Raw genomic sequence first — 26,461 nt, forward strand, 5'->3', positions numbered from 1 at the left:
CTTATTAGGCGCTTGCTAAGTACTTGTGCAGGGGGGAAATATACTCGCTGTCTCTACTACGCCTTGATGATTGAGACCGTGACTGAGAGACGGCCTGAGATTGAGGCCTTTCTTCAGGGTCATATAATGAACCTTGAGAGTTCGATCTAGGGCGTTTGCGGGATCCTAAAGAGGGGGTAAGCACTTGCTAAGCGGTTGATAAGTACTTGGGGGAACTCACGGTAAAGGTGTCTCCGATAATGTGTCTCTATACTAGAGGTTCGCGAGCTATGATGAATATTATATTGATCAAAGTGCAAATATTGCTCAATATCATTTTGATCAAGCTTCGCAGAGCTATAGTCTTATTAGTATTATCATAAATACTTGGAAAGTGCTTACTAAGTACTTTCTAGCAGCCTCAGTTAACGGTAAAAACTTTCCTGAGGCATATGACTTTTCATGAGATTGCTCAACCGCATTTGTATGATCGCGAAGGGATTGAAAGAAAACAGGCTTAATTCTTGAACAGGCTTTATTCAAACCTGCTTTAATAATTGGTCGACTTTTGTGTAGAGCCCAATTTCGTACATTGTGATCTTCCAAGGCTGTATAAGCAGTTAGCAAGCGCTTCTCAAGTAGTTAATAAGTAGTTATACTAGTTAATAATCTTATCAACTCATCGTAGTCTTCCTCTGATTTGCATTCAATAAGACTCATCATTCGACTCCATACGCCACTACCATGATTTTGAGTGCCAATCGCAGTCAAAATCGATCGTTGGAAATGGACTTTACAGAATACAATTATATTCTGCAATTGCCATATATAATCTCGATGTTCCGGATCGATTTCAGACAGATATTGCCCCAGACCTATAGAAGCGCTTAGAAAGCATTTGTCAATCAGTTGATAAGTACTTACCAGTATATTGTTTATTATCCATATCAACAATTATACCGTAAATCCCATTGCCATGAATAGGATAGAACACAACTGGCTTTCTTGTTACCTTTGCAATAAGCTGAAAAGCTCGTTTAAAAAGTAAAAAATAGCCTTTTGTTGTTTCCTGGTTGGTAAAGACGCGTAAGAGGGTAACAACTTTATAAAGCAGTTAGTAAGCGCTTAAATAGTACTTTACTGCTGTTTACTCACTTTTCTTCTGGTCGGTCAGAAAAGTTGAAAAAAGAACTTCATTAAAGTCCTTTGTACGGATCCGTTTGTATGACATATCAACTTCAAATGAGCCTAATTCTGAAAGAAGCTGAATTTGCTCTTTGAATGCGCAAAAAGCCATACTACCATTTGAATCATGATAGTATTCTCGTAGATATTCCTTAAGTAAAGTAAATAAATGTAACTACTTAAGAAGCGGTTACTAAGTACTTACTTTTATTAAAGGATCCCGATTTTGTAAAAAGATTAAACCATTCAATCCTTGACCTGCAGGATTTGAAAGAAGACGTTCTTTTTGAATAATTGCAGAGATTCGATCTTTATTTGAAAAAGATGAATGGATTTGAGCTAAGGTTGAAGAATTATACTGCTCACAAAACTTTTCAAGTTGTGGAGATCGGAGAAATTGAGCTATTCTAAGCAGTTTAAAAAGCAGTCCGTAACCGGTTAGAAAGTACTTACACGTTGTTAAAGTAGGATCCCGAAGCTCACGAATAATTCTTTGCACTCCATTTAAAATTTGTTCTGGAGGCTTGTTTGGAGGTGGTGGTATATGTTGATGAATCCCATGCGAAGTGAAGATGAAATATGGACATTCTTGAAGCTGTAGAGGCAATAATGCACTGAATTTAACATTGCATTTAGTTGTAATAATCCGTCCACTTCCTTGCGGATGGTCTTGATCTGGATAAGCAGTTAATAATCGCTTAGCAAGTAATTAAAAAGATAACATACCGCACCACTGTCTTCTGGAGGTAACAGGTTCAAAACTACCACATTCTTCAGAAGAAGGTAGTAAATCTTCATTACAAAGACTTTCTAAGAAGCCTATATCCATATTTGTATGATTTGGAATAGACTCTCGAAGATGAGAAGGATTCTGACCCCCTAGATCATTGACACAAGCAATATAGGGTTGACGTTCTCCTATAGCGTTCTAAAGTAGTTGTTAAACAGTTCCTAAGCACTTAGAGGAAATAATGCTTACCACTTGATTATACCGCTTAAAAAGCGGTTTACATGATTCCCGATTTTCAACACATGCATGCCCTCGGTTGAAACGCTGCGTAAGCATTCGAAAAAAACTGGAAAAATTAGATCAAGTACTTGCTAACTGCTTTGTAAGTGGTCATAATACCTGTATGCATTTCGTTTGGTCCTATCTGTCTCAGAAAGTTGAATGCTTCGACGAGCCTTTCGAATCCTTTCCCACAAAGCTTCATCTACTGCAGTATGATGATGTAATCTGAGATCAGAATTAAGGAATTCGCATGTTTTAATTCCTGAGCAATTCCATGTGATTCGGCTGACAAAACAATCCAAAAATGAACAAAAAATCGATTCTTTACGACCACAGATTTGCCGCTTCGCATATTGAACCTAAGACCGTAAGTACTTATCAAGCGGTTATTAAGTGGTTCTGTACCTCTGATAGTAGGTTTTTGCATTCATCATATGATCGTCCTCTTGATGCAACAATATATGAATATCCTTGCAAATGAGATTGAGGGTATTCAGGAAGATCATCAATATATTCAACCTTTAGTGTAGTAAGAGGCTTTGTTTTCGCATGAGTCAACGGAATTGGAATGTCATCTTCGGGTTCCTATAAGCACTTAGTAAGCGGTTACCAAGCGCCGGCAAGCTTGGGAGTTTTCCCTACTGTAGTCAAAGCATCCACATCGATTACTTCATTCAAGGGATCTGCAGTAGAATCCATAGTATGACTTGTAAGAAAGTACTTTGTAATCGCTTAAGAAGCGCTTGACGGACCGGAATAGGGAGTGGTGAAGAAATAAGAAAGAAAGTTGAATTTTTCATGGAAAGCGGATTACTGTAAGATATTTAAGGTCGCGCGAATCGTTCTGCTTATAAATCAAGCCTTGGCGGACCCACATTATGAAACGGCTCAAGCGAGCCTATCGATAAGCTCGCGTGAACTGTATCCACGGAAAGATTGCGCATTGGTGATGAATCAGCGTGAATAAGCATCGACGCGATTTATAATAATCGTCTATAGATCGGACTGTCGGCCTTGCAAAGGTCCGAGGACCCATTTTTCGCCATCAAACCCCCTTGGCACCTCGTCCGTGCAGGATCCACCCCGGGAGTGACACACAAAACCAACTGTGGGGGTCGAGTTCTGCAGACCGGAGAAATTGATATATTGTCTGTTTCTATATACTCTGAAACCCCCGGTCTCGCCCGAGGGGTCAAGCAGCCAATGCGGCGCACACGTGCGTCTTGTCATAGTCATAATCCTCATACAGACTGGTCCACGAGAGGCGGTCGGCGCATCGAGGCTTGTCCGTCGTCTCGACGTCGTCCTCGGGGCACGGCGGCATCAGCGACTGCCATTGCTCCTCGCTGCGCGGTTTCCACGGCTTCGGCAGCGGCCAGTCGCTAAAGTGCACCAGGTAGGCGCGCGAGAGTTCCGCGTGCGCATTCCATGTCTGGTCCTTGTCCTCGGACATGTATCTCTGATGATCGGCGGCGCGGAACTCACCCGTGAGCAAGGCGAGCCGGCGGTGAGGCAGGATCATGGCCGAGTCACTGAAGAGATGATTCAAGACTTCCATGTCGAAATCGCCGGACGCCAGCGCCTCGTCGAGAATACGCCGGTAATTGCCCTCGTTCGGCTCGATCAGCATGACGTGCGACCCGAGGATCTGAGCCTTGACGGATGTGTCGTCGCCGTCCAACCAGTACGCACGGGGAACGGCGACGGGCGCCAAAGGCGCCAGGAAGTAGTGGTCCATGTTGTTGAGCACGCTAGAGTCGGAGTCGAAGGCCATCACGCGCGAGTAGTCGGTCAATGCGAAGGCATGGAACTTGGTCAGGCTCTTCTGCCAAGTCGGATCCCCTTGAGACGTTGTGAGCAGGTGAAATGGTCGCAGCTTGACATGGGAATGTAGGGAGCGAATATTCTTTATCCACCGGGCCTCCCGCGATGACGCATCCTATCTGCCAGTGAGCACCACGATCCGAGGTAGAGTACAAGGGAGCAAAGAGATGCAGCGAACCTCGTCCCAGTCGGTCGGGTAGATCAGCACCATGTCATATTCGACACCAAAGCGCCGCAGTCGTGAGAAATTGATCATCTGGCGGCGAGTCAGTCATCATTGGCATCAGAACACGAGGCTTGTACTCCGTAGAGTGAGGTAGTCGGAACTAACCGCATTGCAGAGATAATCCAGGTCCGTCGCATACTGTACGTAGGCAAAGCGCTTCTCGAGTCTCTCGCTGGTCCAATGGGCATTAAGCCCCTGGAAGGTCGATTTGCTTAGGCTCCCCGAGGGGGCCAGCGCATTGGAGGCCTTCCAGAAAGTTATCAGCAAGACACACGAGGTGACGGCGGCACAAGCGACGACGATCGCCCGGCGGGCAGACAAAAGCATGTTGGCTTCCAATGCCGTCTCTCTTTCTCTCTACTGTACGGAGTATGCCCTCAGTATTTTTCTCTTTTTTTAAAAAAAAAAGAAAAAAAGAAAAGAGAAGAAAAGAAAAGAAAAGTGAGACAGACAGAAAGACTTGGCGGTGGCTGTGATAGAGTTAGTCATCATGCCAAGCCTTCACTGGCAAATTTATCCACAGTATAGATGACTCAGCAGTCAATGGATCCGGTTAGTTATGCTCGCCAGCTGGCAGAACATCTTCATCTCTATTGATCCGTGCAAGAGGAAGCAAAGTAGACAGAAATTCGACCTCGGTCGAATGTACAATACCCTGTCATGGACTTTCTTCCTAAGCTCGGTCAATGCGCTTACCCACAGCGGTGGTCTTGGTCCGCTTGTTAAGTTACTTGTATAGCACTAACTAGACCGTTGATATATATAGTTCCCCCATCGGAGCATTGCGCAACCAGAATCTCCAGGCTGAGCTTTCCTCGCCATCCGCCCCATGCGTCATTACTACACCGCTACAAAATGCTCCAATATCCCGAGAAAGATTGAGAGTCTGATCTACTGTACGGACCATACTGCCAGTTGTTAGGCAAACTCGATGATGACGTAATCAACATCCAGTGGCGGTCTTGGCTCTGTCTCACACGCGTCGAGACAAAAGCTTCAATCACGATGCAGCTCGACGTCGCGCGGTAAAATTAACCAGCTGAGGCCCGCGGCGCCCAGCAATCCCACCAGCATCGGCTGCAGCACTTGCACGCCCACGCGCGCCGCGATGATTCCGGTGACGGCCGGAAAGATGGAGCCGCCGATCTGACCGAGCACAAACACGAACGCTATCGCTGTCAGCCAGCCCCAAACAGCCAATTCACAGTTAAAACGCGTCGGGAGACCTTACCAATGGCCGAGGATCGGATCTCAGGCCCGAACATCCGGGACCCCACGTTGATGCCCTGACGATTACACGGTCAATTGCAATGGATCGAGAAGTAGAGAGAGCGCGTCACTTTACCGTGGCGAAGAAGGGACCGGAGAAGAAGCCTAGAAAGCTGACAGCCACGGCAGCGGTCACGATTTCTGGCACTCTGTCGCAGGTTAGTGTTCGCCGGGGCGATTCAACATAAAGACGGCCAGGCGGGATCATACAGCCAAAACACGAGCTGCAAGCCCACGCACAGTACCGCATAGACGAAGACCATTCGACGCTCGCCGAATCGATACGTGGGCTCGGCCAGTACTAGTCGTCCGAGGAAGGATCCACCGTAGAATCCGGTCAAGACGTATCCGATGTTCTTCATGTCCCCGTCCCGGACGATCACCAGATACTCCACCATCCACCCTGGGCATCGTTAGCATGAATGAGGACAGGAAGCCCGGATCACCGTACCGCCGGCCGTGATTGATGACCCCAGAAAGAAAAAGAAAAACAGACTGAGCAGCCAGACCCCCGGAGTGGACAGTGTCACCCGGATTTCCGTCCAGGCGGCCTTGCCGCGTCCCTCGTCGCTCAAGCGACCGGATGGACGGACCTGCGCCATCCCCGCGAAACGATCTCGGAACGCGACGGCGACGAGGGCCAGGTTGGCCACTCCAATACCCAGGGGAAAAGCATAGAAGAGGTTCCACTGGGAGTAGGGGTTGGCCGATGCGACCGCGGTCGCGATCAACGGTCCCACGAGACACCCGGCCATATACATGGCATGGATGAACCCGAGAGACCGGTGAGCGGCGGGGAGCGTGGAAACGAAGTTGTTGGCGTGCGTGTCGTTGTACGCCTGGCCCAGACTGGCGAGAAAGAAGGTGACGGCGAAGAGCGGCAGCGGCGGCAACCAGACCCGCAGGACATGCGCCAGAATCTGGAGAGCGGCGCCGACGCTGAGAAGGGAGCCCAGGTCCAGATACTGTGTCAGGGAGCTATTGGAAAAGGCGGCCACAAACCAGCCGAGGAAAGTGCAGGCGTAGCTGGCCCCGTCGTCAGTACCGGGTCAGACGTCGTCGGGACGGACTCACAGGATGGCCACCATGTTCGTGTCGATCTCGTACGTGCGGATCAGATAGGGGATGACCGACCCCAAGCTCCCGTCATTGACCCCGGCGACGAAGAATGAGAAGCCGGCACTGAACACCTTGATATACGGCGACGGTGGGCGGGTCGGACGCTGCCACTCGGCGCGTTCGTCAGGCGCGACCGACGGCGAGCCTCGGGCTTGCAAGACCAAGCTGGGGGGCTGGGATTGCGTCTCGGTAGCCATCACGAGAGAGCACAGTGCTAATAGCGAGCGATAGATGTGCCCCGTTGTTGTTCTGTTCGGGATGTTGACTTTCATACGAACTGTAGGAGAAAAACCTAACGAGACAGGGGCGAGTCACTTGAGAAAAAGCAAACGTGCCAGTGAGTCAGAGCTTCGTTTCACCAGGAACTGTTCGGATAGAAGATTGAAGCTGAAGGATGAACGATTAAGGATGAAGGGTGAAGGACGAAGGACGAAGGACGAAGGTAAGGTGGAGTCGCGCGGAGTTGAGGCCCGGCTGTCCGAGTTGCCTCATGCGGTAACCCGAGGCGCCGCGGTCTAGTGGATCGATCCCACGCGGCCTGGACTGATTATTACTGATTGATTAGGTTACAGTGGAAGGGACAGTTACTGATGGAATTGATTCGGTGGAATCGTACACGATATACACATTGCTGCTGCTGTCCGACTCTTTCCCTCCCCATCCCGTGTCATGACGGCGAGAAGCGAAAGGCGCTGGACTCTTCTCGGGCCTGTATGTCTTCTTGATTGCCCAGACTGAGAGTCTCGAACATGCCTAGCATATTCCCAATGCTCGTGGCCACGTAGTTCGACGGGCTCTCTTCGGAGCCGTCGTTATCGGCCAGCTTTCGCAGCGCCTCGGCATAGTGATCCCATCGATCCGTGGCCAACGAGGAGCTCTGCGACAACGACCGTCTTCCCGATGAGTCGCCCGCGTCGACGACTGCCTGATCTCGAACCCGGGCGCGCACGGACTGACGGAAGATGCGCCAAAGATTCTTTCCGACGCGGGAGCAACTGGTCACGACGGATAGGGAGCTGGTCAGGGACAGGAAGTCGGGGTCCAGAAGCTCGAACGAGGGGTGCTCCAGCAGAGTGAACAAGGCTAACATGATCGTATACATGATGTACTGGTGGGCCCGAACAATGCCGAATTCCTCGCGATGTAGCCGAACGAGGCTGGCGATCTCGCGAGCCGACGAGAGTGCCGTGTCCCAGGCCTCCGCACTGAGGGCCGTGTCGGACTGTTCCCGAGGCTTCCGCAGATGGGGCGGATGAAAGGGGAGGCTGCCACCTAACCCGTTGAGCAGCAGGTTGATCAGCAGGGCGTGATATCGCATCCTAGAAGGCCCAAAGGCATTAGCCTACTCTGGCGGACAGGGCTGGGTAGAGGGAAGGTCCGCACCGGAGAAGAAGTATGTGAGACGCCGGTTTCTGGGCGGGCGCAAACTCGGGGGGCAGTTCTTCCTCCCATCGGCGAAGCCTGTCGTAGAGTGCCCGTTTGTGTGGCCGGAGATCGGGATCTGGCTCGGAGTGCGCCTCCAAACCGCGCGAGATATCTCGCGCAATGACGGAGAGCCGGCAGGCCTCGTCGAAGTACTGGCTCAACCACGACGCCCGACCCCGTTGACTGATCGGATACGGGGCCCAGACATCCATCTCGTCGTTCTCCTCGCGGTCTATCGGAATGACGCTCACTTCGAATACGCGGCTGGGTCGCAAGAAATTCGCGTGAACCACACTGTCGTCGGGTCGGCGAAATGTGAGCACGAGCAAAGACACAGCCAAGGACAGCGCCGGGCGTCCCACTTACGTGTCGATCTGGAATAAACCCCAGGCGGTTCGTTTGATTGAGGTAATCATGTCCTCCGACATTCGCGACGGGTCAAGGTTGAGCCGCGGACTATTGATAATCCCCAGTGCCTCGGCCATCTCCGTGGCGCGATGCAGCATGGAGTAGCCGTGGTCGTCGTCGCCCGACATCGAGTATCTGGGAGGCAAGATTGATGAGTTAGACGATCGCCTGAGCATTTCCGCGGCATGGTATGCATCACCTTTCATATAAGAGTAGGGTGGCCTGCAAGGACGCTAGTCGGACATTGGTCCCCGATTCAAACTGGTGGGTTTGCAAATGCTGTTCGGCCTCGGCCAGGAACTTGGTCCCCATCGTCTTGATGTCACCGGGGACCACATATGCTTCTGAGTAGTATTGTGAATAGTGCTATCAAGCCGGGAAATGTGTTAACGAAGTTTCTTGCCGGGGGGCCAAGGGTTCGTACGCAAGCATTCGCCAGTAGAGCATTGACCAGGAATGGGTTGCAGAAGTCGGAAGAAACGTTGCCCACGACGAGATGTTTGACCAACACGTGGCGGTCGAGAAAAGCATAGAATGGATAGTCCCAGGTGAAATACAGTGAGACCAGGTGAGACACCAAGTCGTCGTCGTCGGTCACGCTCGTCCAGGGACTTGCCGGGACCCGGTAGGGCGCATGGCGACTTAGCAGCCGGAGATCCATGATCTTTGGCCGAAACGGCGGCACTCGGCTGTACGTCTCCATGCTATGCTGGATGGTCTGTAGTCTGCGAACGGAGCCCTCGTCGTCTGACTGGGCCCGTACGCGGCCCAGCGCATGGTTGATAAAGCCACGGATCTGATCGAACGGGGTATTTTCCCGAACCAGTTTGAGCATGGCATACGCATCTTGCTCGTGCAACGACCGCAAAGCTTCCAAGAGATCATCGAGGAGACTGTCGCGATGGGTGTACGGCCTCGCCACGCCGTTAGGAGTTCCGTTCTGGCAGCTCTGGCAAGGAGCTACAGGCGAACACTTTTCCCCATGTGAGTCTGCGTTAGCCAGCTGCCATCCCGGACGACCATCAAAGCACTTGCCTTTAACCCGTAATTGTTGAGAGCGGAGCAGTCGCTCAAGGCATCGCTCGCGATGAGCGCCGACATTGGGGACCCGATCTATCTAGAGGTCCTGGTAGGATACGAGCCTCGAAAAGTTTTAATGGGTTTAGTTATAGAAGATCTATGCGGGGAGGGACTTGGAAGGAAAGACTGACATTCCAAAGTACCGGGAAAAAAGAACTGGCGAAGAATGTGTAAGTTCTAAAAAAAAAAGAAAAAAAAATAAATGGAAAGCAGCGGAGACTACAAACCCTAATGACGTATGATGACGCCATTTGTACCTGGTTTCCCTCGGCCATCACCGCGCAAATCGCCACGCATGAGCTCAGGTTGACCTCAGTCTTCACGCTAAACAATTGACTTCCCGAGATTCCTCTGGGTCCCACGAGGTCTGGAAGCCTTCCCTTTTTCCACTCTTCTGGCGGTTCAAACTCCCGTCCATACACCGTGGACACATGCATGAGGTGAACAAGGCATCCCTATGCTAGGTTCCCCCAAGAGTAGCTTGGCCTCTGTCCGGGAGATCCACACTTGACGCCCGGCGACGAGCGAGATGGAGATGCCCCCTAGGCCGGTACACAAGGTTGCCATTCCACGGCAAGCCTCGCAATCGGTGGCTCGACATGCCCGCCGCGTGCGTTTGGCATGCGAAACGTGTCGACAACGGAAGACTAAATGTAGCGGCGACACGCCGGTGTGTCGCCAGTGTAAGGAGATGCGCATTCCGTGTCGCTATCCGCTGTCATGGCGAGATCGAACCCAAGGGTATGTTGATTGTTGCTGCGCTGCGAAGGGAGTCGTTAACGGACGCCGGGACCCTCAGACGCATCAACCATCTCTTTGAGCAGATCGATGAATATGAGTCCCTTCTCAGGGATATCGGCGCCTATGTCGACGGTCGCGCTGCCGACCGCATCGAGACTATGCTGAGCAAGGTCGGTACAAAGTCCGCGGCGTGGCATCTGACGTCTATGTTCGCGTCGCTAACGATCCGCACCAGTATGCCGTTGACGATGGAATCCAGTCGCCTCTCCCCCGGTCCAAAGCGTCCACCGAAGAAGACACCCCCAGTTCGCCTTCGTCCGTTGGATCGCTGGACGCCAATGATTGTGTCGAAGAGGATTTGAACCGATCGCCCAGCGCTCGTGCCACAGGCTATATGGGGAAGAACTCCGAGGTCACATGGATGCAGAAGGTACAGAGGGAGGCCCAGGGGTACTTGCGACAGTCGACGGGACTCCCCGACGACGAGGGCGAGACGGAGGACTCGCTGCCGGCCGTGAACTATCATCTGGACATGCTGGAAATCTCGGTACCGGGCCCGGTGCCAGTACACCAGATGCCGCCCCGGCCGATTGCAGACCAGTTATTCGCCGATTATCTAGATACGGTGCACCCGTTCTTCCCAATTATTAATCGTCCGCTATTCCAAACGCAGTTTGACAAATTCTTTGGGGGCTCCGTACGACCGGGAGACAAGTGGCTGGCTATCTTGAACCTCATCTTTGCCATCGCCGCGAAGCACGCCCACCTCACCCAGGCCCCCTGGCGCGGGAACAAGGACGACCATCTGGTATACCTAACGCGCGCTCGGATTCTCAGCATGAATGGGGACGTGCTCTTCAGCCACCCGGATTTGCAGCAAGTCCAGGTCGAAGGCCTGACGGCATTCTATCTGCTTGCATGCGATCACATCAACAGGTGAGTTCTTGTTGCACAACCACAGCCTGGCATGCTCGTCAGCCAACGGTAACCATCGGCTTCCAGGGCCTGGCGAATCATCTCCCTGGCCATTCGGTCATCGGTTTCTCTAGGCCTCAATTTGCGAGACACGAGCGTGACCACCATGCCCGCCTCGAAAGAATCGCGCTACCGTGTCTGGTGGTGTCTCTACACCTTTGAAAATCTGCTAGGCGTCATGACGGGCCGGACGACGTGTATGCCCGATGGCATCAGTAAAACACCCTTTCCTTTGCCGCTGGCAGAGGAGCAGCTGTCTTCACCAATGGCCACCCATCTATTAACCGACCATGAGTTTCATCAACAATCCATGGAGTCATGCCTGGCCTTTCATTACCGGCATCCTCCAGGGGGAACACAATTGAGCAACCCGGGAAATGAGGAGCAAAGGGCATGGTTCAGAAGCCTCCCGCCCAGCCGTGCCCTGGAATTTACCCACTCCGTAGACCTAGCGGTGATCAATCAAGGGACTGTCAATCAGGTTTATTCGCCTGATTGTTGCATGATCCCATGGCGCGAGATAGAGGGCCGTATTCAAAGTCAGAGAGCTCGCATTGACTTTTGGCACTCGAACCTCCCTCGGGAATACAATATAATGCGTTCTTCCGATCCCAAGTCTGCGGTGGATTGCGGTCAGCTTTTCCTCGCCTTTCAGTTCTACAGCTCGCGATTAACTGTGGGTCGCCCCTGCCTTTGTCGCCGCGACACGCAGAAGGAGGAATCCTTCAGTCGCGAGACCGCACGCATGGCCGTGGAGTCAGCCTGCGGAATGCTGGACCTGATTCCGGATGCCCCCGACGCGCGCTGGCTCTACCGGACATGCCCATGGTGGTGTATCCTTCATTACGTGATGCAGTCGGCGGCGGTTCTTCTCCTGGAGCTTTCCTGGCGCTGCGTTCACATGCCCGGAGCCGACGGGACGATCTTGCAACAGTGCAAAAAAGCGGTTCGGTGGCTCTCCGCCATGTCAGTCCACAGCCATGCATCTCGCCGCGGCTGGGAGCTGTGCGATAGTAGTCTTCGACGCATTGCCCGCGGGAGGGGCTACGATGTCAGCGACCTGGTCCCGTTCCCCCCTGCTCTTCCAACCCAACCGCCCCCTGACCACCTACGGCAGCAACCAAACTGCGCCGGTAGGGCCGAGGCGGAAGGGCCAAAATTGCCTTCCTCACCCCTGTCGACCTCGGACTTTCCTTTTGATCCCGTCACGGGTGAATTTCTTCGCTCCTTTTTTCCCTTGGCCGAAGAGCAGGAGGGATGGGATCTCACGTGAGGGGTTGTGTAAGACGATGCAGACCGGTGTATATACCTCTATACTGTACCTATGAGTCTAATTTACCCTGTAAGAGAGTGGCGGCCCCCGCGGAAAGTGAACATAATCTACATTCCAGATGATGTTGAACGGGCATCATGCATCCCCAGCCCTAAAACCACCCCGAAAAGGGAAAAGAAACGCGGGGGAACACCCCGATTAGGCAGGATGACCCTCTGCGGGGTTCGGGAGCGTCTCGTGACCGCCCGGGGACTTCTCCGCATATCAAAAGACAATCGAACCATGATCTGATCTGATCCCTGGAGTGTCTGTCGGCCCTCCTTCATCGGCTTGCCAACTGAGACTGTACAGTGGAGTATCATCCTCTGCCGGTCATGGCAACCGAGGTGCCAACCGAACCACGTAAATTAAGACGCACTACCAACGCGTGAGCCCTTCTCTCCTCCCTTGTTGTTCGACCGCGAGATGTGGGACATGGAATTCTGATCGAGATTCGCTAGATGCGTGGCATGCCGACAAAGCAAGATCAAATGCTCGGGCGACGATCCCTGCGCCAACTGCCAGCGTCGCGCCCTGACTTGCCACTTTGTCGAAGGAGGTAACAAAGTGACGGTGGCCCAGAAGTGCGTCGCTGCCCGCCCTTCCCACTCGTTGTTGATAATATACTGGGAACCCGACGCTGACCTCACTCTCTAGATATCTCCAGGAACTACAGCGACAGGCGCGAGAGAAACCGCAGTCGTCGCTGGGAACGAAACGCACCGTCGACGTGGCGTTCGGACCGGAGACTCGGGCGGCGACCGGTTCCCCCCGCGATGATGAGTTGCCCCCTTATCAGACCATTGACAACGGTCGTAGCGTGTGGATCAGTCCGTTCACGCTGCCGTCGAGGACGATCAAGAACTCTTACAAGAATAAACGAAACTGGAGTATATCGCCCTTTCCCTGGAGATCGTGGTGGAGATAGGATTGACTGACGCGATCCACTGCCCCTTAGTCTGGCTGGCTCCGACGTCAGTATGGTCGTTCACCGCGCGACTGTCGGTCATGATGGCCGAGAAACTTCACCTGCCGTCGCCCTACACGGTTCCCAACTCTCTGGACTGCGATGTGTATCCCCTACGGTGGAGGCCGGCTGCGTTCGACGACCCGCCGGACATCACCGGCCTGCCGTCCATTGACCACGCGCTGTATCTCTTCAACACCGTGAAATTTCATCTGCACCAGAACTATCGTTTCTTCGACGAGGAGACGTTTCTCGCCCACGTGCATGAATTTTACTTTGGAGCCGCTGCCCAGAAGGCCGCCGATTGTCGTCTCTGGTTCGTCCAGTTTCTGCTGGTGCTGGCCTTTGGTAACGCTTTCCTGCAATCGCGGGCGACGCAGGATCCGCCGGGCTCGAAATTCTTCGTGCGAGCTATGTCATTGATTCCCGACCACGCATCTCTCTGGAAGGATAGTCTACTGGCGACTGAGGTCCTGGCGTTGGCCGGTCTGTACTTGTATTGCATTGACCACCGGGAATCGGCACACGTCTACGTCAGAATTATCTACCCCTCCCCCCTCCTAAGCCCTTGACAGGACTTGCGTACTGACTGTTATCTAACCTATAGGTAGGCCAGGCCATCCGAATCGCTCAAATGGATGGTTTACATACGGAGTTGCCGGAAGACGAACTGGGCGTGGAGACGGTGGCGCGGTGCCGTAACCTTTGGTGGACACTGTATGTCATGGACCGGCATTTTTCTTCGTCAGTCGGGCTACCTATGACCACGCAAGATGACGATATCACCACCGTGATTGACCCGCCAAGTACCTGCTCCCAGAGGGACGCCACCCTTAGTCTACATGTGAAGCTATCGCATCTGCTGTCCTTTATCCTCACTTGTAAGTCATCCAGTCTCCTCATGTCGGACCGGAACTCACTCATCTGCCTCAAGCCATATACAAGAACGAAAAGACCGCTCTTGGCACTTTCCTGGAAAAGACGAGATCCATCCTGCAAACCATGGCTGGACATGCCCAGGAGATCGAAAATATCATTCATCTCAGGTTTCAGAATTCGGTCGATACAATGCCCAGAGGCACGCGCCATATCACTTTGCTGTATCATCAGGTACGATTCCAGAGGCATCAGTCGGAGGCATACGGTGATCTCTTGCTCCGACGATCTGGGAGCTTGAACAGCGTGCCTCGTGTAATATAGCAGAGCATTGCCCGCTGATCAAGACCCACAGTGCGTGATTTTCGCCACGCGACCGTTGTTGCTATCCGTGTTAAAGGAACGACTGGACAAGCTAGGGCACGAGGAAGAAAACTGGGAGAGTTTCCTAGCCCCGACAAAGACTCTGATCTCGACCGGAATCAAATCCGCGGCGAAGACGCTGCAAATACTGTCGGACGAAGACAGTCTTTTGGGTGAGTGAATCGATGGCGCTCCAGACCTGCTCCAAGCTGACACCGAGTTAAGAGGTTTTCTTGCCTTTCCAGCTGGAGTTTACCTACGGGGCTGCCATCCTATTGCTGATGGCCACGACCCTGTTTCCGCACGCCACGGAGGGCCAGAGTTACACCGCGGAGGCGCACGCTATCCTAGATGAGATGATCTATAAAGGGAATCGCCTCGCAGTGACACGCAAGACCGAGCTAACCCATCTAGAAGGCCTGTTTGACGAGCTGGGTGCGCGCATTGAACGGCGTGGTCTCCAGACGCTAACACTTGCAAGTCCCGACCAGGATGTTGGCGACCTCACGCACGAGCCGGAGGAAGATACGACGCTGACCGGCCCAGCCACCATGACGCCGTCGATGCTTGGGGATCCCGGCTGTTCTCCCTCGGTGCTGCCGCCGATTGCCAGCAACCTGGAATTTTTGGAGAACATCGGTATCTCGTCCGATGAGTTTCTCTCGATCGTCAACCAGATCGGGAACCCTGTCAGTCACAGTGTTCTGGACCCGGGTCAGTTGCGAAAGTCCGCATTTTGAGCCCACCGGTTAATTATTAGTGTACTGATATGCCCGTTTGCCTCCTTCCCTACCTAGGCTCAATTAACGAAGCTCCTGCCTTTGACTGAAGATTGTTATTTATTGAATAATAGGCCTATTCTACACATGAAAATTGCCCTGGCATACTCCCGAGCCGATCACCCAGCCGAAAAGCACCAAGAACTCTATTCGAGTAAAGTGATCCGGCCTATAGCCCCAATTCCCTGTGAGGAACGAATGAAGCCGTACGAAAGGACACTTTTGTCGACATGGTCGCCCTGCGAACTATTCAATTTGGTCCCATAAGCAGCTAATGAACCAACGGACGAGAGATAAATTGATTGCCCCTTGGACCTTGGTAACTAGATGAGTGCCATCTCCCCGTTTGCTAATTGCAGCGGCCACCGAGAAGCCCTTAGTATATTCGACATCATGATTTACCAATGCCCCATGAAACTACCCCGTTGCCCATCACTTCTTATGAACTTGCCCGGAAGTTTGATTTCGACCGCAAGTCTTATATGATGCCGACGACTGCCTCGCAACCATCATCAAACCACGTCAAATTCAATCGTGCCCCAGCCCTCAAAGGTGCATTTCCAATGCCCCCTCTCCTCCATGGGTACTGCCTCTAGACAACTTCCCGGCAAGATCACCTGCCCCGGTTAGAATTCGATATCGTAGGCGGCCAATCGGTTGACCAGCCATGCGACGGCCGAGAGTGGATTTCCCAGCACGTTGGCCGTGTTTCCCGTCATCACCTCGCGGCCGTTGAAGTGCAACGTGCCGCATGTGTCGCGCAGGTCCATGGCCCAGTTCTGTACGCGCGAGTCGATTATCTCGATGGCAGGGATGGCGTAGTCGATGGCCACATCTACCACGGTGACATTGGGCCCGCGTAGAGACGCGCGCAGCACGAAGGCCGGCTCGAGTTCCACGAAGGGCTTGATGTACTTGTTGCGCGGCACGGAAGTGCCATCGTTAATAGTCGTACTAGCTTATACCCCACGAGACGGTCGCCTTGCTTGACGGCCTCGTCCGTGCCGATCCGTTGCGCCTCAAAGGCGCTGTCGGCGTCTAGAGCCGGCCAGGTTTTGGTGGGTGCCTGGATGGGGGTCTGCTTCTCGCGCGCAGTGCGTAGGACGCGCGCAATCTCCTGGAGCTCGTTTGTCTGCATTGAGAAGGGGCTTCAAAAGGAGATAATATGTGGCAAAGGATCCGATTAAACCAAATTCAAATATATGAGATCTCTCTGCTCGCTCCATCAGATTGGAAGTTGAAGTAGTATACATCCTTTATAGCATCGACTCTGGTATATACCCAAGATGCCATGGATTTGCCGGTTGCCCCCTGCCGAGCCTATCTCGGATTGTTCAGTCAGAGTTACGAAGTTTGAAGGACATTGATTCGCGACGAGTATGCATTGTATGTCCCGTAGGCGTGGCCGTGAAGAGATGCGAAGCTCAACAGGTTGCACTGGACTAACTTCTACCAAGCTCTGAGATCCGAGGCGAGTGCGGAGATGTCGATCCTGTACCTACATCGGCTGGCGCTCCCGATCTCGGGTATGACGGCGGTGTCTACGCTTCGTGTCCTTCCAAGTTCCAACCCAGCCCTGCCTTCTTGGAACCTCCACCCAAACACCATCAAGGAAAATCATCCAGCAGACATAATGACGCGCCTCGCTTTGCCTATTGCGTCGCCTATCGATCCCGACTACAAGCCACAATGTAGTCTGAAAACGGTCCCGGCTTCCACTCCCATCGAGTACATTCTCGCTCAGCTGGAACGTGATGGCGGGGTCATCTTGCAAGATCTTGTGTCGCCGCATGACCTCGCCACCATCAGCACAGAGCTGGAGCCCTGGAACGGCAGACTGGCCCGTCATCCGGCCGAAGGCGAGGTCAGTAGCAGCGGCGATGCGTTCACGACGATCCCAGCACAGACCACTCTGGTGCCCGGACTGGTGGGCAAGTCTCCGACCGTCGCCCAGATTTGCGAGCTACCGGTGCTGGAAGGTCTCCGACAGCGTATCCTGCGCGACGAGTTCACGGTGAACCGCGAGGGTCATATGGAGCCCAACGTCATCGATCCCCTCCTCAGCCTGAGCGTGTCGATGAACATCGGGTATGGGGCCCCTCGACAGCTGTTGCACCGCGACGACAATGTTCATGGCATTCGGCATGATAGGCGCGGCCCGTGGAGCTTCAAACAGGCCAGCCAGTTCGGATGTCTCATCGCCGGATGCCAGGTGACTCGGGAAAACGGCGCCACGATGGTGATCCCGGGGAGCCATAAATGGGATGACGAGAAGGAGGCGAGCGAGGACCAGGTTTGCTTTGCTGGTATGTTCTCACTCCTCGGATGAGTCCACATGGCAACTGACGCCCCTGGGTCAGAGATGTCTCCGGGTTCCGCGTTGATCTTTCTTGCGTCGACGTACCATGGCGGAGGCCACAACTCCATCCCAGGGTCAATTCGGACAATATACAGCCTGTTCTTTGTTCGCGGGGCTCTACGGACAGAGGAGAACCAGTTCTTGGCAGTCCCGCGAAGTAAAGTATGTCGCATGAGCCCCAAGATGCTCGAGTTACTGGGGTACAAAAAGCCCACGACGGCGCTAGGCATCGTAGATAACATCAGCCCGGATGAGGACGTGGCTGGAATCTGGGAGATGGCGGTGCAGTGAAGGAAATTGGATTGTCTCTAGGCGTACCCTGGTCTACGTAATGTTTGATGGGGATTGTATTCTCTCCTCGTACCACCCTTTTCTAGTGATTCATCTCGGAACATACTTACACACTCCCTACAAAGCACAATGATAGGGTGATGATCGCACATGCTAGTAAACCAAGCCAGAAATTAGGCTCGCCTCAAGCTCCACCCCTACAGGTGAGCCGTATGCGCCGTGTTGATGCCCCCAGTGACAATCATCTTCACGTTCAAATACTCTTCTACCCCGTACTTGCTGCCTTCACGACCCATCCCCGAGTATTTTACCCCACCGAAGCTGCCGTTATAGATTAGTATACGACTGATCTGGGTTTAGTGCTCATATGGGGTTTCCTTACGGTGCCGCAGCGTCTGGAACCACCCCGGTATTGATGGCCACCATGCAGGCCTCTAGCCTTTCAGACACACGATGCGCCCTGGCTAGGTCACTGGTCATCAAATATGATACCAATCCCACGTCGCAGTCGTTGGCCCGTCGCACCACCTCATCCTCCGTTGAGAATCTGGCCAGTGCCGCCAGCGGACCGAAGGTTTCCTCTCTAGTCACCTGCATCGAGTCATCGACATCGCCCAGAATGGTGAGCTCGTGGAAGTTGGCGCCTAATGCAGGCAGACGGTTACCCCCTAGGAGCACAGTAGCCTTCTTGTCTAGAGCGTCGTGGATATGCTGGGACACTTTGGCCACCCCGTTGGTCAAGGGGCCGTGGGTCACAGAAGCATCCTCCAGGCCGTTTCCAATCTTGTATTTCTGGACTTCCTGCACTAGTCGCTGGCTGAAACGATCATAGATTTCTTGTTAGAAGAAGATACGATTGGCGCAGACACAGGTTTGCCCAGTCACTTTGAATTTGCTGATCAGAGCACTAGCTACTGCGGCCTCGACACCGGCGTCATCAAAGACAATAAACGGGGCATTTCCCCCAAGCTCCAGACTCACTTTCCTCAAGGTGTGACTCGACTAGTGCATGAGAAGACGGCCCACGCGAGTGGAACCTGTGAACGAGATTTTTTTTCACAATCTCAGTCTCGCAGAGCAACCGACCGAGGGAGGGTGTGTTCGTCAAGGCCGTCACGACGTTGAAGACGCCGTTGGGAACACCAGCTTGCTCTCCAAGAGTGGCCATCACGTTGGAAGCGAAGGGCATCAATCCGCCCGATTTCAGCACAATGGTACACCCAGCGGCCAGCGCGGCGGCCACTTTGCGCGCTCCCATGGCGATGGGGAAGTTCCACGGCGTAATGAGGCCGCAGACGCCGACGGGCTCCTTGAGCACCTGCGTGCGGCTGGTAGGACTGCTATGTGGCACGACATCGCCGTAGATGCGCGGTGCCTCCTCGGCGAACCATTCGAAAAAGCTGGCGGCAAAAACGGCTTCTCCCTCCGCGTCAGCTTTGGCTTTGCCATTTTCCGCCGTGATGATGCGGCCGATGTCCTCTTTGTTATCCAACAAAAGGTCTGCCCAGCGGCGCAGAATGCGACCTCGCTGTCTCCCGGATACAGACCGCCATGTTGGGAATGCTCGGGCGGCTGCTTGAATGGCGTCGTTAAGGTCTTCTGTGTTCGATTCAGGGCAGGTTCCAACAAGGGCTTCGGACGCAGGATTACAAACATTGAAGGTGACATTGGACTGGGAAGCTACCCACTGCCAGTCGATGAAAGCCTTCTCAACGAAGAGACCAGGGTCTTTCAGGCCAGATGCAAAGGCCGAAGTCATTGTGTGTATGTACCGGGGATTCTGCTCAATATAGACGTAGAACTGAACACGTTCACGTTTCTCTCACGGATCAACGAGCATTCCGCATTCAAATGCCTATAATAATTAGCTTTCGAGACATAGTTGCACTGCTAGTATCTCTCGACTGCCACACCGCGCCGCAATATGCCACCTCGTTTGTTCCGACGGTTCTCGGGATCTCTGGGTTTAGGTACATACATACATGATCCGCCATCCGACCGCCGAGTGAACGAGCCGAGCCGAACCGATGCTTCCGAGAAACGGCTTTGCTGTATACTTACCTGGACTGGACCGATAGCTAGGGAGCTGGGTGAGATCACGGAAGTCATGCACTCGAGCGTTTCTAACCCCGATCACTCTGGAGCGATTGCAACGTTAAAATCCAGTGAGCCAGTATGAAAGGGATTTCCTGCCGTCGCTTTCTTCACCATCCTCTAACACTCAATAGGGAACTCAACTGGGAAATTTTAATACTTGCACCACGTGCCCTCGTGTGTGGGATCGCCGAGCGTACGCAACATGGAAGTCCACTTTCTCCTCTCAAGGGCAGCATGGGCACTATGGATCTATGACATCCACCGGACTCAGAAGCAGGTCTGGCAATTGCCCAGTTAAGCTCAAGGATACCTGGAATCCCAGATACTCCCGGTAGATCACTTGGTGCGATGTGCAAACGATGCGGCTTCGCGTGGAGACTTCGGGACTGGCCCGACCAACCAATGAACGACCCACAGTAACAAAGGACACAGTTGCCTGTTAGATGCGGGCCCCGAAAGTAGGTGGCAGACTGGCAGTGTGCCATTTAGAGTGTCGCGTGCCAGGTGATCTCTTTAGGGATCGGAAGTGCCCAGTGATATCGATCGGTTCTCCCTTCCGAGCGAAGCCTGTATGTGATAATAGAAAAGCTATTCCAGTGTAGGATAGTCTCATAATAAACTAAATATATGATCTGCATTGTTTCTTCCACGACCTACAAGTTGGAGACCGGGAACGTCCCGTTTCTAATTGCAACGACGTCCAGTCACGCTCGAATGTTGCCATTCCCTCCCGGAAAGCAAATTTCAAGCGAGCCACTATCATCGTGTCTTACTCTTCTTCACATACTTTCCTTGCTGTTGGTCCTCGCAGAAGCGCAGTGACAAGCCAAGCCTTTGACTGTGCTACATGATGGTTCTTGCTGCCACCATTCCCCTAACCACGGGGCCACCGAGAGTGGTCGGCCCTGCAACCAAAACAGCGACTCGCCCCGCCGATCCGCTGCCTCAGTGGCTGATAGACGGTGCTCATGTCGACAAGCGGGAACCATTTGACCCCGAGAAGCACCTTATGTTCGAGCCACCAAGCAAAATCTACACGATGCCAGAGATCGGGCTCGAGGGCCAGGGTATCTCACCGCATGCCGTGTCTGCTCCCTTTCCACTCTTCACCGAAGAAGCCGTGCGGCAAATGAGAGCAGAGATTTTCAGCCGCGAGGTTCTCGATCACTGTCAATTTGCATCGACCTTCAATAAGAACATGATTCGGGGCATGGGCCCTGTGTAAGTCAGCCTAGAGCTCCCCATCACCTGTTGCTGACCGACTTCAGGCGCGCCCCATTCATCTACAGTGCGTGGAAGTCACCGGAGCTGCTGGCTAAGATCTCCCAGGTCGCCGGAATCGATTTGGTCCCAGTGTTTGACTACGACATTGCCACCATCAACATTTCGATAGGCGGGGGAGGGATAGATTTGACACCGTCTCTAGACCGACCCTTGGACGACAATCTGCCAAGTGTAGCGTGGCACTACGATAGCTTTCCGTTTGTGTGCGTGACTATGATTTCGAACTGCGAGAGCATGGTTGGAGGGGAGACGGTGCTGAGGACGGGAACCGGGGAGACGATGAAAGTCCGCGCTCCGGCCATGGTAAGCCTGTGATGCCTAATACCGATCATATCATCTCGTGCCGGCTGATTAACCCATAGCAGGGAACCGCGGTGGTAATGCAAGGGAGGTATATTGAGCATCAGGCCCTCAGGGCGTTGGGCGGTCGTGAACGCATCAGCATGGTCACTGCCTTCCGGCCCAGGTCGCCGTTTGTCAAGGATGAGTCGACTCTAACCGGGGTCCGGGGGATTAGCGTCATACCAGAGCTGTATAGCCAGTATACGGAGTACCGCCTGGAGATCTTGGAGGAGCGCATTGTTGCCCGCTTGACATCCGAACGCCAGCGCGAAGTAGCCAAGCGGAAATTCGATACCACCGATACGAGAGATTGGCTGATCAAGCAAAAGGAGTTCATCGAAGCTATGCTCACGGAGCTCTACGAGGTCTGAACCTGGGTAGCCGTGCTACGTTATTAGGATAAAGCTCTAGGTATGGGTTTGAAGTGAGTTCTTAGCCCTTTTCTATATTTTCATACATGTATATCCCACCCAAGAATCTCTACGGGGCCTTGTTACGACAGTTTGCATTGGCGAGGAGAGATAGACCGCTGGAAAGTACTATGTTCAGCCAAAAAATGTCCCATTAACGACTCCCCACTGAGTCCGATGCCCGCTGACGACCCCGCGTTGAGCCGAGCCGAGCCGAACCGAGCCGAGCCGAACCGAGCCGAGCCGAACCGAGCCGAGCCGAACCGAGCCGATCTTATGGCTTTCACACACGACTAGTATTTCTTTCCCATCGACCCCAACGCTGGGTTTCGGTGATCGAATTGCAACTTTCGGGTAGCTTGTGTCAAACAAGCGAGGGAGCAGGGACTGATTCCTCAGTTACACACACGTTGATAAGACAAGGGCAAGAGGTAGATGGGTCTAGACACAGGAGGCCCCGAATCGCAACGTGAGGCACCATATCAATGCAATCTATTGAGCACTACTTGCACACCACTTTTTCCGGAGTGTTTTGGATCGAGTGATTAAAAGAATTGCTGGAACGGCAACAGCAAATTGTAGGGCTGCCATCGTAGACTCTCTGCCGAAGTCGTGCCACGGAATCTGCCCCTTGCATCGCCGTGTTTGAGACGAGGTCTCGACCTTTCTTCATGCTCAATCGCCAGGCCCAGCCAGAGATTACAATTCAACACCTCAACTGAATCAAGCAAGGAAGCTTGTTGCAGACCCTCAGCTGACCTTCGCCGTAACGATATAGTGGTTACTCATCCGGCCAGATGGCAACCATCAGAGGATTTCTTCTGCAGGGAGAGATGAGAGACAACTACATGGATAGCTTGCCTTGCTCTCAGAATACTTGGAATCTTTGCAGAGGCGTCTGTCCGTGAAGCCTGGCCTCTCATCTCCTGCGGACCTCCCCGTACGATGGACAATTCTGCCTGTAGGAATGTCGTCGGGACAAGCAGCGACACACCGGCCGGTCCTATACAGCTTTCGGTTCTCTTCCACCAAGCACCTGATTAGCATGCATGTGCCCACATTCCTGGTCTCATACGTTGCAGCTCATCGACCAACGTATCACTGCTTTAGCCCTACATCCCAAATCTCATACGACCTAGAACCAGATCGAACGATTCCAATGACTGGAGTGGCTATCTGGAGTCCCTGCAATATCTACCCGCTATATAACGACCTAGGCCTTGTAGCTAGATTACCTTGAGCGCAGAGTCTACAATAACACTGATTTTAAGCATACTCTGGTCCGACAAAGGAACTAGCACGGCGGAATATATCTTTCAATTATCCCTCCTCCCTTGGTTTCTGTGACATTACCTTCCCCAAGCTGTTGCGATATTCGGATTTCGTCATCTTCCTTTCAAAAGGCAACGACTTGGATCTGTTACAACGATTACAACTACGAGATCATATTGCGGCAGATTGAAGACTAGGGCGTCTCCTTTGACACCGGCTTTGGAATCTGGAAGTGGGTGGGCCAGAAGGACGAAGCATTGTGAATATGAGCTTCCACACTACCCCGGCAGAGCTTAGCTCAGAAGAAAAGCTCGACTCGCTTCCGGAACTCGGGAAGACCGCAAGAGAGGGCGCCGAAGCAGAGTCTTTGAAACGCCATCTAACCCCCCGCCAGGTGCAAATGATTGCTGTTGGGGGCTCCATTGGTACCGCACTATTTATCACGATCGGGCGAGGAGTGATGCAAGGGGCCGGCAGCTTGCTCGTTGGCTTCGTTCTTCATGCGATCGTAATGGCCCAGGTCAACAACGCGTTGGCTGAAATGACCGTGTTCATGCCCGTCAGCGCCGCCTTTATCCAGCACGCCAGCACCTGGGTTGACCAGGCTTGGGGCTTCATGGTAGGGTGGAACTTCTGCCTCTTCGAGGGCCTGTTGATCCCCTTCGAGATTACCGCACTCAATATGGTCCTGACCTACTGGCGCAATGATATCCCATCAGCCGCAGTAATCTCGGTCACCATCCTGCTATACCTGTAGGTTGCAGCTGTTCACCTTGTTGAGAAGTGACAAACAACCCGCTAATTGCTGAATGGAATATGGTCCCAGGATAACCAACGTCTTTGCAGTGAAATACTTCGGGGAGGCCGAATTCTGGCTCTCCAGCGGCAAGCTCTTACTCATCCTCATTCTATACCTCTTTACCTTCGTCACCATGGTAGGCGGCAATCCCCAGCACGATGCTTATGGATTTCGAAATTGGACACAACCGGTATGATGATCTTTGCTTACGAGTTCCGCTGATTGGAAAAGCCTGGAGGACGTTTCTTCTGACGGATTTTGCAGAGCCCCTTTGTCGAGCACTTATCTTCAGGAAGCCTCGGGCGATTTCAAGGGGTCCTTGTGGCCATCTGGCAGGCTGCTTTTACAATCGCGGGTCCAGAATATCTGGCAGCTGTGGCAGGCGAGACGAAGGCACCTCGGAAGACGTTGCGAGCGGCATTCAAATCAGTCTACTGGCGCTTTGGCGCCTTTTTCATTGGAGGCGCCCTCTGTGCGGGCATCGTATGCCCAGCTAACGACCCGAAGCTTCTGCAGTTGCTGGCTTCCGGTGAGACAAGCGGAGCGTCATCACCCTTTGTAATTGCCATGACGAACTTGAAAATTGAAGGCTTGCCACATGTCGTCAATGCGCTCTTTGTGACTACCATTTACTCAGCCGGGGATGCATGTGTTTATACTACCTCGCGCAGTTTGGTAGGCTTAGCAGAAAATGGCCATGCGCCACAGCTTTTGCGGAGATGCACGAAGAATGGAGTCCCAGTATACGGGCTCATAGTGGCGCTCACCTTTGCCTGTTTTGCATATTTGCAACTTGGCAGCGGCTCTGCTGTAATTTTGAGCTGGTGAGTTAACTCGGTGTCATGCTCTCAATGTGACTAATTGACTCAGGCTAACGAACCTCATCACGGGGGGAACGCTGATAACATATATAACCATATGTGTGAACTATCTCTTCTTTTACCGGGCCCTCAACCGGCAGGGGTACAGCCGCGCGGAGCTACCGTACTGCGGGTGGTTTCAGCCCTGGGGCACCTGGATTGCCCTAACTTGGCTTGTTAGCGTGGAGGTTCTGTGTGGGTACGAAGTCTTCTTGACGGGGAAATGGGACGTAGGATCCTTTTTTAGCCATTATACCATGGCATTTCTCGCTGTTGCTACCTTCTGCGGGTGGAAAATTGGGAATCGCACTCGGTCTGTGGCGCCAGAGGAAGCAGATCTTGTTTGGGCCCGGCCGTCCATCGATCATCATGAGTTGATGCTGGACCAGGGAAACGGCGGCAGCTTCGACCAGTGGCTAACGCAGAAGCTGAAATTATTTCCGTTGCAAGGATCACCAATTGATCCGGGCCAAGTGTAATAGGGTGGGGGCTATGCCTGTATGGGATCTTTGAGATTACACCATAGCATTGACTCACTATATCCAGAGTTCTACCCCATATAACTAGGAAGCCCGCGGCCTAAATTACACACGAGGATATGTATCGATCAGTAATAATGCGTAGGAATCGTGCCGAAATGTTGAAACAATCAACTCTTTGACCAAGCATGGCCAATGTTCCTGGCTGTTGGCGTGAGTGGGGAATCTGTACTGACATGATCCCTTCGCGGATATATCCCGCGGGCGCAAAATTATCGTTCGGAAAGGATCCGGTGCGGAATCAGCGCGGATAAAATCCATTTTGAAATGTATTGGGCCGAGGGTTACTCACATGAATTACATCTATTATTGTAAAACGCTTCTCGTAGTTTGCAACGTTATCATTCGAAAAGCACGGGCTTTATGCCAGCGCAGCAATGAAGGTCCTATTTATTTTGGCGATCTGGGTGACCAGTGAGTGGTCAAATTGACAGTTTTGTCAATCGTTCAGCCTACTTTTAGCAATTTCTAACCGACCTGAACGGTCCTATAGAAAAGCAGTCGGCTGCCAGGGGTGCGTGGTCTTTCTTGGAGCACAAGTTTTACAAGTAACAAGATCCCACGAGCCTATCTTGTGCATGATAAAGCCGGTGAATCCAAAGAAGAGATTCGCTAAAGTGCACCATATCCCGAACTGTTAACGGAGGGAACGAAGGTCATGATAAAGT

At 52.8% G+C, this 26,461-nt stretch overlaps 15 protein-coding genes across 15 annotated transcripts; 7 read left to right on the plus strand and 8 right to left on the minus strand.

Annotated features, from left to right (window-relative positions):
* Nucleotides 1–3,368: 3,368 nt before the first annotated feature.
* GNT1_2 (N-acetylglucosaminyltransferase) lies at nt 3,369–3,950 on the minus strand (the record flags this gene model as incomplete). Its single annotated transcript, XM_046092675.1, has 1 exon — nt 3,369–3,950. The coding sequence occupies one exon, from the start codon at nt 3,948–3,950 to the stop codon at nt 3,369–3,371; it is 582 nt and encodes a 193-aa protein (XP_045948653.1).
* Nucleotides 3,951–4,283: 333 nt separating this feature from the next.
* GNT1_3 (N-acetylglucosaminyltransferase) lies at nt 4,284–4,553 on the minus strand (the record flags this gene model as incomplete). Its single annotated transcript, XM_046092676.1, has 1 exon — nt 4,284–4,553. The coding sequence occupies one exon, from the start codon at nt 4,551–4,553 to the stop codon at nt 4,284–4,286; it is 270 nt and encodes an 89-aa protein (XP_045948654.1).
* Nucleotides 4,554–5,222: 669 nt separating this feature from the next.
* Nucleotides 5,223–6,256, minus strand: LDX57_010933 (MFS transporter; the record flags this gene model as incomplete). Its single annotated transcript, XM_046092677.1, has 5 exons — nt 5,223–5,395; nt 5,458–5,512; nt 5,572–5,644; nt 5,706–5,898; nt 5,947–6,256. 5 exons carry the CDS (start codon nt 6,254–6,256, stop codon nt 5,223–5,225), a joined length of 804 nt encoding a protein of 267 aa, XP_045948655.1.
* A 309-nt stretch (nt 6,257–6,565) lies between these two features.
* LDX57_010934 (uncharacterized protein) lies at nt 6,566–6,811 on the minus strand (the record flags this gene model as incomplete). Its single annotated transcript, XM_046092678.1, has 1 exon — nt 6,566–6,811. The coding sequence occupies one exon, from the start codon at nt 6,809–6,811 to the stop codon at nt 6,566–6,568; it is 246 nt and encodes an 81-aa protein (XP_045948656.1).
* Nucleotides 6,812–7,281: 470 nt separating this feature from the next.
* Nucleotides 7,282–8,623, minus strand: LDX57_010935 (fungal specific transcription factor domain-containing protein; the record flags this gene model as incomplete). The annotated part of the gene is made up of 3 exons (XM_046092679.1): nt 7,282–7,933; nt 7,998–8,333; nt 8,406–8,623. The coding sequence occupies 3 exons, from the start codon at nt 8,621–8,623 to the stop codon at nt 7,282–7,284; spliced, it is 1,206 nt and encodes a 401-aa protein (XP_045948657.1).
* Nucleotides 8,624–8,769: 146 nt separating this feature from the next.
* On the minus strand, nt 8,770–9,282 carry LDX57_010936 (fungal specific transcription factor domain-containing protein; the record flags this gene model as incomplete). The annotated part of the gene is made up of 1 exon (XM_046092680.1): nt 8,770–9,282. The coding sequence occupies one exon, from the start codon at nt 9,280–9,282 to the stop codon at nt 8,770–8,772; it is 513 nt and encodes a 170-aa protein (XP_045948658.1).
* Nucleotides 9,283–10,126: 844 nt separating this feature from the next.
* On the plus strand, nt 10,127–11,208 carry LDX57_010937 (fungal specific transcription factor domain-containing protein; the record flags this gene model as incomplete). The annotated part of the gene is made up of 2 exons (XM_046092681.1): nt 10,127–10,438; nt 10,504–11,208. The coding sequence occupies 2 exons, from the start codon at nt 10,127–10,129 to the stop codon at nt 11,206–11,208; spliced, it is 1,017 nt and encodes a 338-aa protein (XP_045948659.1).
* A 141-nt stretch (nt 11,209–11,349) lies between these two features.
* On the plus strand, nt 11,350–12,516 carry LDX57_010938 (fungal specific transcription factor domain-containing protein; the record flags this gene model as incomplete). The annotated part of the gene is made up of 1 exon (XM_046092682.1): nt 11,350–12,516. The coding sequence occupies one exon, from the start codon at nt 11,350–11,352 to the stop codon at nt 12,514–12,516; it is 1,167 nt and encodes a 388-aa protein (XP_045948660.1).
* Nucleotides 12,517–12,890: 374 nt separating this feature from the next.
* On the plus strand, nt 12,891–13,483 carry LDX57_010939 (Zn(II)2Cys6 transcription factor domain-containing protein; the record flags this gene model as incomplete). The annotated part of the gene is made up of 3 exons (XM_046092683.1): nt 12,891–12,943; nt 13,017–13,139; nt 13,213–13,483. 3 exons carry the CDS (start codon nt 12,891–12,893, stop codon nt 13,481–13,483), a joined length of 447 nt encoding a protein of 148 aa, XP_045948661.1.
* An 80-nt stretch (nt 13,484–13,563) lies between these two features.
* Nucleotides 13,564–15,501, plus strand: LDX57_010940 (fungal specific transcription factor domain-containing protein; the record flags this gene model as incomplete). The annotated part of the gene is made up of 5 exons (XM_046092684.1): nt 13,564–14,055; nt 14,130–14,403; nt 14,457–14,632; nt 14,754–14,934; nt 14,987–15,501. The coding sequence occupies 5 exons, from the start codon at nt 13,564–13,566 to the stop codon at nt 15,499–15,501; spliced, it is 1,638 nt and encodes a 545-aa protein (XP_045948662.1).
* A 665-nt stretch (nt 15,502–16,166) lies between these two features.
* Nucleotides 16,167–16,678, minus strand: LDX57_010941 (2-keto-4-pentenoate hydratase; the record flags this gene model as incomplete). Its single annotated transcript, XM_046092685.1, has 2 exons — nt 16,167–16,454; nt 16,511–16,678. The coding sequence occupies 2 exons, from the start codon at nt 16,676–16,678 to the stop codon at nt 16,167–16,169; spliced, it is 456 nt and encodes a 151-aa protein (XP_045948663.1).
* A 495-nt stretch (nt 16,679–17,173) lies between these two features.
* LDX57_010942 (phytanoyl-CoA dioxygenase family protein) lies at nt 17,174–18,190 on the plus strand (the record flags this gene model as incomplete). Its single annotated transcript, XM_046092686.1, has 2 exons — nt 17,174–17,846; nt 17,901–18,190. The coding sequence occupies 2 exons, from the start codon at nt 17,174–17,176 to the stop codon at nt 18,188–18,190; spliced, it is 963 nt and encodes a 320-aa protein (XP_045948664.1).
* Nucleotides 18,191–18,387: 197 nt separating this feature from the next.
* LDX57_010943 (NAD-dependent succinate-semialdehyde dehydrogenase) lies at nt 18,388–20,432 on the minus strand (the record flags this gene model as incomplete). The annotated part of the gene is made up of 4 exons (XM_046092687.1): nt 19,251–20,432; nt 19,076–19,192; nt 18,573–19,003; nt 18,388–18,511 (listed from the first exon to the last, which is right to left on the minus strand). Exons 1-4 carry the CDS (start codon nt 19,947–19,949, stop codon nt 18,388–18,390), a joined length of 1,371 nt encoding a protein of 456 aa, XP_045948665.1. The 5' UTR covers nt 19,950–20,432.
* A 702-nt stretch (nt 20,433–21,134) lies between these two features.
* Nucleotides 21,135–22,284, plus strand: LDX57_010944 (2OG-Fe(II) oxygenase family protein; the record flags this gene model as incomplete). Its single annotated transcript, XM_046092688.1, has 3 exons — nt 21,135–21,508; nt 21,556–21,874; nt 21,934–22,284. 3 exons carry the CDS (start codon nt 21,135–21,137, stop codon nt 22,282–22,284), a joined length of 1,044 nt encoding a protein of 347 aa, XP_045948666.1.
* A 1,576-nt stretch (nt 22,285–23,860) lies between these two features.
* Nucleotides 23,861–25,733, plus strand: LDX57_010945 (uncharacterized protein; the record flags this gene model as incomplete). The annotated part of the gene is made up of 4 exons (XM_046092689.1): nt 23,861–24,348; nt 24,422–24,584; nt 24,659–25,218; nt 25,265–25,733. 4 exons carry the CDS (start codon nt 23,861–23,863, stop codon nt 25,731–25,733), a joined length of 1,680 nt encoding a protein of 559 aa, XP_045948667.1.
* Nucleotides 25,734–26,461: the final 728 nt, after the last annotated feature.

The sequence above is a fragment of the Aspergillus melleus genome, assembly GCF_016097325.1.
Source record: "Aspergillus melleus strain CBS 546.65 chromosome Unknown contig6, whole genome shotgun sequence".
Lineage (NCBI taxonomy): Eukaryota > Fungi > Ascomycota > Eurotiomycetes > Eurotiales > Aspergillaceae > Aspergillus > Aspergillus melleus.